The sequence below is a fragment of the Ammospiza caudacuta genome, chromosome 7 (genome assembly GCF_027887145.1).
Source record: "Ammospiza caudacuta isolate bAmmCau1 chromosome 7, bAmmCau1.pri, whole genome shotgun sequence".
NCBI lineage: Eukaryota > Metazoa > Chordata > Aves > Passeriformes > Passerellidae > Ammospiza > Ammospiza caudacuta.
Window position 1 is genome coordinate 19,311,492 of NC_080599.1, and position 15,087 is coordinate 19,326,578.

A 15,087-nucleotide genomic window follows, 5' to 3' on the forward strand; every position below is an offset into this window, starting at 1 on the left:
AGGATTGTTCTGTGTAACTGAGCTGTGAGGAGAGCCTGCCAGCACTTTCTGTGGAGCTCAGAGTTATAAACTAATGCAGCACAGAATCTGGAAAATATGAAGGCTCAAACTTAGGGCATCACTGGCTGATGGGACAAGTGGCACCATCCCAGCTCCATCAGCTGGAGATGGAATTCCCAGCAAACACCCCCAGGCTCCTGCTGGGGCAAGTGGAGGCCACGTCCTGCGAGCGAGCCCCTGGCTGGAGAAGGGCTGGGAAGTGCCAGGATAACCAAGGAGCTTCTGGGAGCATTTTCCTTCAGAATCCTCTCCCTGGGAGCACTGCTTGCCTCCTGCAGAATCATGAGAGCAGCCAGGGGCTTTATTTAGAGAATACTTTATTAGTTTCTGTAATCAAACCCATGTAAATAAGACCGTACATATTTCATACAGTGCGTTACCCCTGTACAAATGGAAAAAAAATTAAGTTTAACATTTCTAGACCAATATGGCTGTTAATTTCTGTACAATGCCAACTCACACTACAAGTGGGATACTTTTTTCCAAAGTTGACATCACAGCTAGTTTCCAAAAATTCAAATTATATATATATTTATATAAAAAGATAACCAATAGCGATTCACTAGGCATCAATAGCAGCAACAGCCTTTCCAGCTTCTGCAGTCATTTGAACAAAATTATACACATTAGACTTTCAACTCTTCCTTCCAAAAAACATTAAAAAAAAAGAAAGAAAAAAAATCCCAGAAAAAACCAGCAAATTCTGCTACTGATGTGGTACCTGGTGCTTTTTATTAGCTTTTTCAATCATTGTCTGGAAAAAAACCTCTAGAATAACATTATTAAAAACAGCTCCAGTATAGCACAGTCACTACTACATATCATAAGCAGGTACAGGATATCTTACATTCACAGAAGTATCATACAGTACTGTCCTACAGCTAGAATACTAGAGGATACAATTAAAAAGGCATTTATTTGACTTGATTCTACTTTCCAGCACACTGTGGGCAAGGAGGTGGTGCAATGCAGCTCTGATATAAAGAATGCACCTTTGAGATAAAACTCTCGTTCATCTGATAAGGTTTCTTTTATTCTCGTGGCACAGTTTAAGTGCTCGTTGCTGTGTTACAGACAGAAACTGGAAACGGTTTAGGGACCACTCGCATCATACCAAGACAGCTGGACAGGGGTGAACGGAACAAATCTGACTATTGATGCAACGAACCTTCAACTCCAGGGGTGGGAGCCACTGAGGGGGCAGCGGGTGGAGAGGACACAGGCGGCCAAGTAGCTTTTTCATATGGTGATCTAAATGCAGTAAATTGTCATCCAAGCAGCAGCAGCCAGCAAAGCACTGCCTTCAGAGGGAAATCCAACACTGCCAGTGTTACTCTGTGTTGGGTTAAGCCTGGCGTGGCAGGTGCGTGGATCCCTCTGTTTATACAAGATAGAAGCTTCGTAAGTCACTAAAAACTTAACACACATTACTTGGCCCAGCACCATCTTCAGATCTGCATGTTCTCATACTCAGGGGTTTATAAAAAGATAAATAGCAGCTGAAGATCAGAGCCTGAAGAGAATAAGGAGTCATTGTGTCAGCTAGCAATGCCTCTCCACGGCCGCCGCTGCTCCGGGCCGCGGCTTTGGGAAGCGGGCGGGCGCGAGCCAAAGGGGGCACGCACGTGTGGCACGTGCACTCCCCAAAGCAGCCTTCATGCTGTTGGAGCAGGTGTGACCCCAAGAGCCAGGGCTCAGCTGGCACCACAGCAGCTGGCACCACCTCTGCTGCTGGCACCCAGGGCCCGTGGGGCTGCGCAGAGCCCGGCAGGGAGGGCAGGCTGCTCTTCATCCTTCGGGCCACCCATTGACGCTGCTGACACCTCGGCCACCCTCCCCTCTCCCCCTCCACGGCAACACAGCCTCTAAGATTTTGTTTCCTCGGTTTTGATTGCCTGAGGTTTGATTGGTCCAGTTCTGACGGGTTTGGGTGTGGCAGCAGGCGCGGGCGTGGCCTTTTCCTCGCCTTTGTCCTGGCAGACTCCGGCAGAGTCAGCAATTGCCTCGCTGGGTTTGCTCCCGTTCTCCTCCACTTTGGGGGCTTTGCCTCCTATGGGTTTGTTCTGCTGCTGCTGCTGCTGCTCAGAAAAGAACCTCTGAGTGGACTGAAGGACCTCTGCTCTTTGCTTTGCCTTAAGAGAGGGAGAAAGTAATTTTACTGCAGAGAGGACACTGGAATTGGAGTGACTTCAAAAGCATTTCCCATATGGAAGTGAAGGACTGACCACAGTGGCCAGGTCTTCCTAGACAGGCAGTGCCCATCCTGCTGCTGCCCTGATGTCCCCAGGGCTGGGTGCTTGGCTCCTCAGCAGTAGTTTACCATCATGCCTAGGCTTCCCCAACCCTTCCCCAAGAAAGAGGATCAGGGACAACAGTGTGAAGTATTACCCACCCTATTCTCATGCCACTGGTACTGCAGAGCTGTACAAGCAGGAGCACTGCTGACAGCAGCTCAGCCAGGAGCAGGAGCTGTCCCTGCACAGCCCCACCAGGGCCCACTCCAGCTGTCCCTGCTGCCCTGCAGAGCACAGGGCTCTCTCTCCCTCCCTCCCTCCCAGCAGCACAGCCTGAGCTCCCCCTTCCCTCCCGTGGCTCTGGGCACCGACTGAGCCTGCACTGGGATGGAATGAACCAGGTCACAGCTGTGCTCTGGGTGAGCTGAAGCCTCATCTGCTCCCTGCTCTGAGCAATCCCAGGCAGCACAAACTGCCTGCCTGCCTTCCCTGCTTCCTCTGAATCCTACCAGCACAAACTAACTGCTTTCCTTCCTTCCTCCCCCTTCCTTCCTCCCCCTTCCTTCCTCCCCCTTCCTTCCTCCCCCTTCCTTCCTCCCCCTTCCTTCCTCCCCCTTCCTTCCTCCCCCTTCCTTCCTCCCCCTTCCTTCCTTCCTTCCTTCCTTCCTTCCTTCCTTCCTTCCTTCCTTCCTTCCTTCCTTCCTTCCTTCCTTCCTTCCTTCCTTCCTTCCTTCCTTCCTTCCTTCCTTCCTTCCTTCCTTCCTTCCTTCCTTCCTTCCTTCCTTCCTTCCTTCCTTCCTTCCTTCCTTCCTCTCCTTCCTCTCCTTCCTTCCTCTCCTTCCTCTCCTTCCTCTCCTTCCTTCCTCTACTTCCTTCCTTCCTTCCTTCCTCTCCTTCCTTCCTCTCCTTCCTTCCTCTCCTTCCTTCCTCTCCTTCCTTTCCCCCTCTGAGTCCTACCAGCACAAACTGCCTGCCTTCCCCCTGAATCCTACCAGCAACCCTGACCTGCACCTGTGCAATTCCCCCTGTGACACCTTCCAGTTACAGTTTTGATACTGATCAGGCACTTCAGAGCAAGCACTTGTCTGTCCTGCCCAGACTCCATCTAGAGTTCAAGCATCCAGAAGTTGGACAATAAAGCCCAGTGCAGTCAAACACCTTTTTATTTTAAATTAGAAAGGAGTACCTTAACACAAGGAACCCCAACTACAATACAGGCACTAAACCTCCCTGTACCTCTCTGAATATTTTCTGCTTTTTTACAAAAAACAGGGCTGGGACACACACACACAACAACAGGGAGACAAAACATCAGAAGTCTGGAACAAGAGGCCTTGGCTCTCCTACTTTGTAGCTGCTCCAAGTAAGTCAAGCAGCAACAGAACAGAAAACAAACCCGTGAACTCTCATTTGCAGCACTGCAGCAACAGCCTGATTTCACTGGAGCCAGAGGGACAACTGAAACCTTCTGCCCAAATTTCAGCCATCCCCTGAGGTTAAGGCAGAATGACCTGATCACCAGTAACCAAGCAGGACAGAGTAACTCTCCAGAGGCACTTTTTAAAGCCATGCCTTGCAGACACATGCCTGCCTGGGAGCTGTCAGACTGAGCTGCTGTTCACATCCTGACCTTCACAGGAGGTTCAGCCTTCAGCACAGCCTGGCCCTAAGTGCCTCTGGCCCCAGGCACTGATCCACAGGGACCTCTGGCCACACGTGGTGCCTGAGGAGGGCTCATGAGGCCTGTGCTCATCTGAGATGGCATCTGACCATGCAGAACCCCCAGCCTTCAGCCCTGCCTTGGATGGGCTGGGTGACCTCAGGGATCCTTTCCAACCTGAGCTGCTCCTTCCATACTTCAGAGCTGCAAATCTGCTTTGTCTTTACATGTGTAAAATATGCACTGGGACCCTTCTGAGACACTGAGCTGCTCCCCTTCCCCTGTTTCTGCAGGATGAGGGCCATTACACCTCCTGGGGAAGCCACAGCACCATCTGTTCTACATCATTCACAACTTGCACAGAACTCTAAATTAAACACCACAAAATCAGCACTACTTGCAAGCATGATCACAGAGGTAATTTTTTGCTTTGATCTTGGTCTCTTACACCATTTCATTTTAAGGATTCCATTTTTTATCTCCCCATGACAGAGGCTGAGGGGACAGGGTCAAGTCAGAGCCACCAGGTGACACAGAGGAACAAATCTGTTTGCAGGAAGGGAAGCCACCAGTCACCTACCTGTGGTGCAAATTGTGCAGGAAAGGGCTGTGTCATTCTCACAGCTGCAGCTGCTGACTGGAACTGCTTCTGGTACACAATGCTGTTCATTTTATTGGACTGATTGTTAGGGCTTGTAGAACTGGCCCTAAAAGAAAGAACTCCAGTTAAAATCAACTGCTTTCATTCAGAGGATGTTTCTGCCCCTAGTTACAACTTAACTAGAAATTCAGCACTGGAGGGGGGAAGAATCAATGTCTGAATTAAAAAAGTGTGAAACTTTTTCTATATAGAAGCTCAAAAAACCTCAGAACTTCAGAATTCAAGGAGAAAGCATAATCAGAAATATTTAGGCTATGAAGAGGGTCCAGGGCACATCTGTATGAACACTGATGTCAGATTTGTGATGTTAGATGTAGTTTCCATCCCTGCTATCTTATGTTCCTTTGCAGTCACTCTTTGCTCTACCATGGCAAGTTCAGGGCTTGTCCCAGCAGGCAGTGAACATGCAGCTGCTTCTACTCTGACCTGCTGTCCCCATGTTTCAAAATGCACTTGAACAGATTTCAAGAATTCACACAAAATGCTCTCCTTGTTTTATCTGGCTGAGAACGTGACCCTCCACTAAAACTTCCAAGGTGTTCAATCACCAGGAATTACAGGAAGCTTGACTGATTATCTGAGGGAAGGGCAGCAAACAGCCCTCAGAGAAAAGAGTGAAGAGAAAAAGAAGAAAGAGTGAACAGAAAAAGAAGAAAGAGTGAAGAGCCTTCTTGAGGAAACAGAGCTTGCCTTGAAGAGTGTTCTCGTGCAGAGGGTGTGGGTGATGCACTCCTGGCAAAATGAGCAGAGGGACACCAGCTAAGCTCCACACACCAGTGTTTTGTAAGCTTAAAGGAGTCTGTTTTGTTTATTAATGTCAATATTTCAATATAAATATTTTGTAAGCTTAAAGGAGTCTGTTTTCTTTATTAATTTCACTTGTGAGGAGCTTACAGAGCTGGCAACAACACTTACTCCTCTAACAGAACTGTTGCCACAACTGCTAAGCTTTAAAGTGTTTTTTACTTTGAACCCCACAATTCAGATAAACTCTTACAGTTTTATCCCAAACCACACCTTCCTTGCCACTTCTTGTTTCTTCACTTACCCAAACAAATATTTTCCACCTTTTCTTTCAGAGCCATTTCCTTCTGTTTAATACAGCAGATGTGCTGACCTACTGGAATGCTGCTCATGAGCTCAGATCAAGCAGTGTCTCATTTATCAGTGGCCCCTCAGCTCATACCCTCCAGAAAAGGCTGCTCATGCATGACTAGGTACATTTTCTAGCTCTGGTTTTAAGGAATTTGGAGCTGAAGGGAGATTTACCGGAAGGGACTGGAGGTTGGGGTCGTGCTCCTGCCAGTAACTGGTGGTGTTCCAGGTTTAACATCAATGCCACCTCCAAAGGCCTTCAGGTCCATTTCTGATATCTGAAAAACACAGCAATTGACATGTTAAGTCTAATTAAAAAAATTCCATTTGCTAAGCAGCTGTTAGCTTACCTCAATGAAAAGAGGTCACTTAAGTGGAGATGAAAGCCTGACTGCAGAACAGCCTCTTATAATTAGGACAGGCCCAGCACCACAAGCACCTCTGTGTACAATTTTCCTGCCCTATCTGGCACTTGCAGCAATGGTACTGGCTTTCTAACTTGCTCCTCCTGCATAATGACAGGGGGTTTGAGAGTCATTTATCTATTTGGCCCTAAAAAAAAGAAAAAAAAAAAATGTTTTGGGGTTGAGATCTCCTTCTCCAAGACTCCCATCTCAGGTACCACATGAAAATATTTAGAAATAATCCTGAAAAACGCTGAGAAGAAGAATATCACCAAATAGTCCAGGTCTATAAAAATAAACAAAGCCAAAGCACAGTAAAAATGGAGCTGTCACTCATGCAAAACAATCTCCAGACTAACTGGAGCAGTGACTCTTGAATGCTATTTTGCAGATACACTCAACAGAATAAATTAGTCTTTGGGACAGTGTATTTCCACACATGGCCATGAAGCATAACAGCAACAATAAATCACTTAGAAATGAGAGGCTGTTTTAAGCTGACTTTCTTTAGCAGCAACACGATGGGAATCTCAGAGCAGGGCAGGAAAGTCATCCAAGGCCAGCATCCCACTGCAGCTCTTCCCTCATGTTTTGCTGAAATGAGCAATCATTTTCCAGTGACAACTGCAGCAACAAACATGCTGCTGCCTGCAAAATGGGCTCCTAACAACTGCCAGGCTCTAAAGATTTGGCCAGATCCCATGAAACTGGAAAACTGCACTGTGCAAAAACCACCACACACACTCTGGGGGTGAGGAGATGCAAGCTTCATCTAGGTGGTCTGAAATTCTGGTTGCCATTACTGTCCAAGACGTGGAATTAACACCCGAGATTTTTCGTATTGCAGCTTAAATTACTGGGATTGTGGGGTTATTTTATATTCACAAGCACCCCAAAATGGAGGCCAGAAGGTGCAGGGATCTCAGGTGCAGAGGTGCCTCAGTCCCCCAAGGTGGGAGGACCCTGCTGTGGCTGCCAGCCAGCTGAGCTGTGTCCATGTCCAGGGTGTCACCCAGTGCTCACCTGGAAGCGAACTGCAACTGCCGAGTGCTGCACACTATCCGAGAATCCCCGGTGCCTGTAAAGCTGGGATTCCATCTAAGACAAGAGACCTTGTGATTGGAAGCCAGCTCCACACATCCCCTCATCAGCAATTACCTCAGCAGCTTCACATAAAGGAGAGGAGAGACTGCCCCCCATGATACACGAGATTCTTGCACTGTTTTAGTGGTATTTCCTTCCTAGAGCTGTTCCTCAGTTTTCCTGAGCTGCAAGACCAGACTTTTCTTTTTCAATTACAGAAAGATCCTGTCTTGCATACAATGCTACATTCTTAATGTGCACCATGCTGTGCTGTTCAGAAGGCAGATCCCCAAGCAACAATTATAGAGTTCAATTCTTAAGGTCATGGCTGATAGAGTCCACTGAAGCCCCTAAAACTCTAAAATTCCCCATTTTGCACTGGAAACCCCTGAGCCCAAAGAGCCTGCTCTGGTCTGAGTCCAGAAGCAAAGCAACCAACTCAGGCAGGCCCAGAATCTGCCACCAGCCCTGGCAGAGTCCTGCTGCTCCCACAACATCTCAGTACTGTTTTCCACATGGCTTCTGCATGAAATCCCCTACTAGTCCACGATGTCACCACCAAACCAGGTATTCCTGCAGTGCAAATGGAGCAGCACCAAGTTAGCTACAAAACCTCAGCTAAATGCACAGAGCCAGTCACTCAGGCATTAACCCTGACTGGCTTTTTCATCTTTTAAAGCTGAGGCAGATTTTTAAGATGCAAGCAGTCAGCATGAGTTGCTGTGCTGGTTACACAAACCAAAAAGCAGCTGTGCTTCACAGGAATTTTTTCCTGCAGCTGTGGCAGTGCTGTTACCTTCCCAGTTGCAGCAATCATGCTGTGCTGAGTTCCTGCTGGGATCAATCCTCTGAAGGGCTGGGTCACCTGGGCAGGTCTGCTCAGGTTCTGAGCCTGAGCTTGTGGTGGGGTGTGCTGGAGTGGAGGCTGCAGGGACTGGGGCAGGGCTATCAGAGGCTGGGCTGTGGATCCAAAGTTGGGCAGGGAAATCTGTGATCCTGGCAAAGGTACTGTCACCTGCAGAGAGAGAGCACAACATCACCAGTAACAGACACACAAAGGCCATTATGTCACTGTCATTGCTAGCTCTAGTTCAGCTTTATCCCTTAATGAGTTCTTTATTTAACCAGAGAGCTGCAAGCAAGTAAGTGCATTTATTGCTCAGTTTGCCTTTATAATCAGCTCTAATGGCATTTGGGCCTTTGCTTTTCAGAAACAAAGGTGCATGAGATCTCCTGCCTCCAACATCATTCAACATGATTTCACTGTGTGACAGGGAAATTTAATTCAGCTCAGAAAAACAAAGGCAGTTCTGGCACAGGTAGGGACAGGACTGGCTTATTATTTGTTTACTTCAAATAATTCTAGTCAAATGACACTGGGATAAAAATTAGATTTTACTTTCCAGGAGTTCCAACAACCAGCACTTTGAGCTTAAAAACAATGACAAAAACACACAGCCTGTCCCTTGCTTGCATTTACCACTGTGCTGTGGGCTGAAACCAGCAGAGAGTGGTAGTGATAAACATGGAAATACAACAGCAGTGACCTGACTGGCAGGAGTTACTGCATGCCTTGGTCTCACAATCCACTATCTGCAAAATCATATTCTAAGGGTCACAAGGAGAATGATGAGAGATTCCCAAATGTGAAAGGCTTACAAAGATTCTGCTCTGAAGGGTGACAGATTAAAATCAGAGAGACAGCCAGAACTGAACACACTGAAAGTACCAACTCTTCTAAAAGGTCCTTCAAACTGTGCTAGATTTCCAACATCCAATCTTTTACAACTCTTCTAGATTTCTGTCTTGGCACCTTTTCCAGTGTAGGAGGTAGGCAGCTATAATAAATCAATCCATCCCCAGCTTGATTTTGGAAGTCATTTCAATTAAAAAAAATCAACCAGAAGATGGAGACCACTAGACAGTATCCTTAAATATGACAGAATAATTTAGCAGTTCTTTCACAGAAGAGTGAAAAAGCCCTCAAATCAGTGGAGTTATTTTACTGACCTGCATGATCACCTATCTGCTGATTCCTCAGTTATTTTCTGTGAGCACTCCTGGGCTCCAGCTCAGTTAGAACTGGTATTAACAATTAGGCTGCATTTAGCACCTGGACTTTGCCTCTCTCTCTCTCCACCTCTCCTGGTATCTGCTTCCATACAGGCATCATGTGCCTCAGTCAATTAGCAACAGCACTGTGCCAATGAAGTATCTGCCCATCACTGAAAAATGAACTATTCAAGGGAAGGATGCCAGGGACAAATGACCAACATGACCTGAGCCTTCACTATTAACATTCCAGTTTTATTTTAGAAGAATTAGAGGCTGTCTCAGCCCTCCCCTCTGTTCCAACCCCACAGACACCACCAAGCACGACATGCTTTTAGGAAGAATACAATGCAGGAAATTTACCATGCCATAGTTTACCTGCTGCAGAGCACTGGGAGACTGTGCAGTGTTGTAGAAACTGCTCTGGCCAGGCTGCTGGACCTGCCCAGAGTAGAGGTTTGAAGCCTGAGTGAGGGTAGCTCTGGCCTAGGAAGAGAAGAGAAGAGACATCTCCCATCAGGAGCATTCAGGCAGGGCCACAGAAAGCCCAGCAAGGGAAGCTGATAAATGTGAAGGTTTCACTTTGTGATAAAGCTCTCATGTGCAGCTGGTGGAACAGCTCTTTATCACAATTAAGGAATTTAAACCTGAAGCTCTAATTAGTGACAAAAGCACAAGGAGCACTGTAATCTGGGGAACAAGCCTCAATTCAGAGATTAAGCCAATATACATTTATTAAATTAAAAGAACACTCTCCTCCAAGTGTTTGAAGTTTGCTGCCACCCAAACTGAGCAAGATGTCCTGTAGCAGGCCAGAGCAGAAGGGCTGCAGGGAGCATTTCCTACCTGCAGGATGTGTGTGTCAATGAGCTGAGAGCCCCCCAGGCCAGAAGCCTGCCCGAGCTGGTGCTCATAGAGGATGGGAATAGGCTGAGTGTTGGAGGTCTGTTGGAATGCCAGGCTGGACTGGGCCTTGGCCAGCTCCTGGTGCTGCACTGCTGGGAAGTTGTGTAAGGCTGTGCCAGACAGAACCACTGGGGATGGCTGAGACAAACCACTCTGCATGAAAGCTTGCTGGGATCTGCAAGAGATTCAAGTGGAATTCATAAAAATTCTGACACAGCTGAACAATGAACCACCAAAATGAACAGCACAGTTTATTATCTTTAAACAGAATTAATATGCTTAGCTTTACTGAACACAATTTCACCTGAGAAAGGCAGATTTTTTTCAATTTACTCTGCATACAACAAAGTAACAGCTGCTATTGAAGGCCACAGGAAAAAACAATGAGGCTTCTTACTAAAATCTTAAATCACAATTAGCTATTTTGATGTTCATGCTGCAATAATTTTTGGATAATTAACACAGAAAAAACTGCCAGTTTTTAGTTCCTGTGCTCCAAGGTGGGATGGGAAAGCCCCTGTGAGTAGCCCCACTGAGTCACTAAGGGAAATGCTTTGTTCTCTTCACTCCACAGGCCAACTTCTACTACAGCTTAAACCACTGCATGCTGACCATGGTAGCTTCCAAATGAATGTTTTGATTTCAAAAGACTTCACAGCCTTTAATTTCAACCAGCTATTCAATCCCTCTGTGAGCAGCATGGGGAAGCTGCAGTTTGTTTAAAGAAGACTGAAACCAGCACAGCAAAGCACCACACACAGGTTTAGTCCATCAGAAATATTTATCTGAACATCCCAACTAGGAACTTGGGTGAGTGGCCACCTTCAGCCTGAAGAATCAAGAGTTTTGAAGTAAGGGCTCCTCTGAAAGCTTTTGAGCTCAGGAGAGTGTTTATGTGTAAAAACACCTTTTACTTTCCCTGGTGCTGGTGTGAGCTTTGCTCTGCACCCTCCCCTCACTGCACAACACTGGAAAAACTCTTCCAGACTGGATGCAAAGGACTGGCTTCAATGGAGCCAAATTTTTTTCTCCAAGCTGTTTTTTAGCTCACTTTTAACTTTTGGTTGTAATGTTTTAAACCAGCAACCTGTGCATCTCCAAGCTTCTCCTCCTCTGCAATCTTCTATGTGGGAGAAGCACTCCCACTGTTAGAACTCCATTAATGCCATGTTTGTTTGTGATCAGATTTATTTAATCTGGACCACATGCCAGCCTGATTGTGTGTTTGCAATTAGCCAACTGTTTGCAACAGCTTTTGTCAGCTGTAGCAGGACAAGCAATGTTTGGTCCCACAAAGTCAGCCAAGCACCAAAGTCAGGATACAAATGTGGTTAATTAAACCTTCTGTGGCCTCAGCCTTCTACACTGCAACAAGCAGATTGAACTACAGCCCATGCAAACACCTCTAATTAAACTTGCAAAGCAGCTTTCTCAAAGTGGAACTAACAACATTTGTCAGAATTACCCTGCTGTGGAGCAGCTTTCCTAGGAAGGGCAAGGGAGATTTGAGAGGCTCACAGTGAAGTCTGTCTGTCTGTCTGTCAGGGCCAGTGCAGTGATACTGGTGCTACTGGTACCTTCTGCAGCAAATAAAAAAACATTCTGAAACATACCCTGCAATGAGGTCTTTACTACCTAGGAGCTCAAACTGGAATTTCACAGTGTTTCAAGACCCCAGTGTTGGTTTGATTAAAAAAAATTTGCTGAACTAAAGGGACAGACATTTTCTGTTCTCTTACTATGACAGACTGATACTCTCAGCTCTTTAGCCTGGTTTCTAAAGATACAAATATGCATCAGTTTTTAACCCAGATTCACAACTACATCTGCACAAGGCAGACAATCTGCATACAGAGTTCTCAGACAAAAAAAAATTCGGGGAAGACAGCAAGATGAGGCAGCTATGGAGCACATATGACAAATCTGCAGGGAACCAAATTGAATAATTCTGACACTAAAACCCCAAAGAAATGTGCACATGCTACCTACCTGTAAGGTTGTAAGGAGGAACTGAACAACTCCTGGGCTTGTGAAACAGCTGGTGCTGCTCCTAAACTCAGCTGAGCTTGATGCTGTCCCTGCAGGGGTGCATAGATGGGGATGGGGATCTGCTGAACTGAAGCAGGCTGCATAAAAAACATTAAAATTAGGTTAGAAAGAAGAGAAAATGTTAAATTTGAAAAACTACAGCTGAATGTGTGTGAGGATTTGTGTAGCATTATGAAAAGTAAAATAAGAATGTCAAATCCCCAAGGCTGCATTGCTGCCCTCATGAAAATTATTTTCTAGTTGAATTTTATACATTTCCTCACAACCAACCAGCAGAAACTGAGTGAAATACTCAGATCTGCATATAAAACAACTGCTTGAGATTGCATAGGATTTTGTATGACAGAAGTTAAGTCTGCACTCACATTGCCACAGAAACACCTCCCAGGAAGAGAAACTTTGCCATGGAAGTTGAGAGAATAAACTTCCACTCACAAATACATGGGAAGCAATCAAGCAGTGCCTGCTGCACCAGAACAGACAGCAAAGGGAGGGACGTTCTCATTTTTTGCAGTCTTTATTCTCACTCTCCACTGCCTCATCAAATCATGAGTGGAACTTTGAAGGCAACAGGCAGATGGAGGGGAACAAGGTGAATGAGGAAGCCCAGATACCTGAGAAAGGCCTGGCTGGAAGCCTTGCTGCTGGGCCAGGGAAGGTGGTGCCAGCCGGGCGTGCTGGGTGTTGAACAGGTGACTGGTGTCCATGTAGAATGCTGGGATTTGAGCTGCAGTGCCTCAGGAAGAGCAACACAATTAGTACCTGATTTTAGCACCTAACTCCCAACACCATCCCCTCTAGAAAGGTTTTCATCAAGAATTAGACATGTCAGTCCTTCCCCCTGTAACAGCTCCAGAGGGCCTGGGAGAAGGAGCAGCACTGCAGAGCTCTGGCTGCCTCAAAAGCTTTGGTACCTTTTCCAATTCACCCCCAGAATCTATCAGTCTTGCACAGGTATCACTAATCCCACACAATTTTGGAGGGATGAACAACAGATTCTGAGCAAAAAAGGCATTTGGGTGAAGGAAGGGCAAGAACATGAAACACTGCCATGTAATTTAACTGGATTGTTAACTAGATGTAGGATTTTCCTTAAAGAAAATTGTCACAACTTTCAACTACTGTAGCATTTTAAGAAAACTAAATCACTCCAGGTCTTAAACAGCAATTTACAATTCTGCAACAGGAAATTGGTACATTAAGAGACTCAAACTTACTTTATTCAACAATCTATACAGCACTACGTTTGTACTTCCTGATAAAGCAGTGCAGATTTACAGTAAGACAATTAGTGATTCTGAGTACAGAACAATCTTTATCATTCTGTCTTGACTGCAGAGCAAAATGAAAAAAAAAAAAAAAAAAAAAGCAGATGTGTGGCTTCTCAGGCACAAACAGCATTACCTGCTGCAGACTGGGACACATAGACCTGGGGACTCTGCTGCTGCTGGGCAATGAGGGATGGCATGCAGCTCAGCTGGGAGAAGTGGCTGGCAGAAGCCAGGCTGCTTGTCTGCAGCTGCTGGGGCTTCACTTTGCAGATGTTAGGAGGGTCTGAGGTGCTTGCAGTCTTTGTACTCAGTGAAGAGGTTGTGTATGTTCCAGCTCCTAGGAGGAGAGAAGCCAGGGATGCAACAATCAAAGACATTTCAGAGCCTCCTCATTCAGAGGTGAAAGTTTTGGGGCAGCTCTGTGAGCACAGAACTGGTAAAGAACACTGAAACCTGATGCAGCTGTTTCCAGCAACACAAGAAACACATGGAGCCAGTTCTGTGGATTCACTGTGGAAGTGCTGCAACCCTGCTACACCTCCCTTCTCAGGCACAGCAGCACACAGAGGCACTGAAGGAGGCAGCTGGGTCAGTTATTCAACAAAACACTGCAACCCACAGTGGTTGTGCCTCTCATGGAGATAGACTCTAATATTCCAAGGGATGAAGACTTAACCAGATTTAGCATCTTTTGTTTGCTGCCAAGAACCAAGGTGGTAAACAACCAAGCAGTGGTTGTGAAGAGCAGCTGGACATTTGCTCTGCCTTTTGCAAATAGGTTTTGATATGAGTTCTTGAAGCTTTAACTTAAAAAGCAAGAGTACAAATAGAAGTAAGACATCAGAATTATCCTCTGCCCCAAAATCTGTGTGCTTGCCTCCATTTGGCTGAGCAAAATTAAACCAGAGACAAGAGAAGTTTACCTCCTCCTTAGGCAGAGAGAAGTTTAATGTTATTTTCAGGTGACTGAAGTGGAACAGTGAAGTCAGTTAACAGGTTATTTGGGAAGCTGCTGCTCAGATCTGACATTCCATTCCTAGCACAAACCTTTTGTTAGCTTTGCATTAAACAATTCCAAAAGGAATTGAATCCAAACATAAGCAAGGAACAACACAAGGGGACACCACTGCCTTGACATGAGTTACCTGAGAGGGATGTTGTGGGGGTAACTGAGGCCACAGGAATAGGAGGCATTGATGCACTTGAGAAAGAGCTGTAGGTGCCACTGCTTGGCCCAGTGTTGCTGCTGCTGCTGCTGCTGCCACCAGCAATGGGAGATGCTGCTGAGGTCACTGGTGAACTCTTCTCCCCCATGTTTGGGGAATTCTCCCATGCTTTGCGTGCAGACTCCATCTATTTAAAAGAAAAAAAAAAAAAATGTTCTCATCTATTAGGAAGTTTCAAGCAGTCCCTGTTTCTCTTTTAACAGTTCTTTTTAGTGAAAAGGCAACTGGGGCTTCATGCCAGCCTCTTTTGGAAGTCGCTGTCATCGTGCAACTCTGTTCATGCAAAAAGCAAACAGCCTCAAGTTGGAGCTGCTCATCTGCTCCAACTGCACATGTGCACAGTTCATCATCTTACAGCCAATGCTCAGGAGAGAATTCACTCACAC

At 46.1% G+C, this 15,087-nt stretch overlaps 1 protein-coding gene across 9 annotated transcripts in view; it reads right to left on the minus strand.

Annotated features, from left to right (window-relative positions):
* Nucleotides 1-360: 360 nt before the first annotated feature.
* The window catches only part of PRRC2C (proline rich coiled-coil 2C), a 67,760-nt gene continuing 53,033 nt past the window's right edge, over nucleotides 361-15,087 (minus strand). For 7 of the 9 annotated variants that reach the window (XM_058808489.1, XM_058808491.1, XM_058808493.1 and 4 more), the window contains 11 exons: nucleotides 14,621-14,828; nucleotides 13,609-13,812; nucleotides 12,819-12,931; nucleotides 12,145-12,281; nucleotides 10,096-10,330; nucleotides 9,628-9,735; nucleotides 7,994-8,212; nucleotides 7,138-7,212; nucleotides 5,885-5,988; nucleotides 4,535-4,661; nucleotides 361-2,192 (listed from right to left, as the gene is read on the minus strand). In XM_058808489.1, coding sequence (XP_058664472.1) covers nucleotides 1,926-2,192; nucleotides 4,535-4,661; nucleotides 5,885-5,988; nucleotides 7,138-7,212; nucleotides 7,994-8,212; nucleotides 9,628-9,735; nucleotides 10,096-10,330; nucleotides 12,145-12,281; nucleotides 12,819-12,931; nucleotides 13,609-13,812; nucleotides 14,621-14,828 — 1,797 coding nt within the window. In that variant the 3' untranslated portion in view covers nucleotides 361-1,925. The remainder of the gene's footprint in view (nucleotides 2,193-4,534; nucleotides 4,662-5,884; nucleotides 5,989-7,137; nucleotides 7,213-7,993; nucleotides 8,213-9,627; nucleotides 9,736-10,095; nucleotides 10,331-12,144; nucleotides 12,282-12,818; nucleotides 12,932-13,608; nucleotides 13,813-14,620; nucleotides 14,829-15,087) is intronic. The other 2 variants (XM_058808494.1, XM_058808490.1) reach the window with 1 other exon arrangement.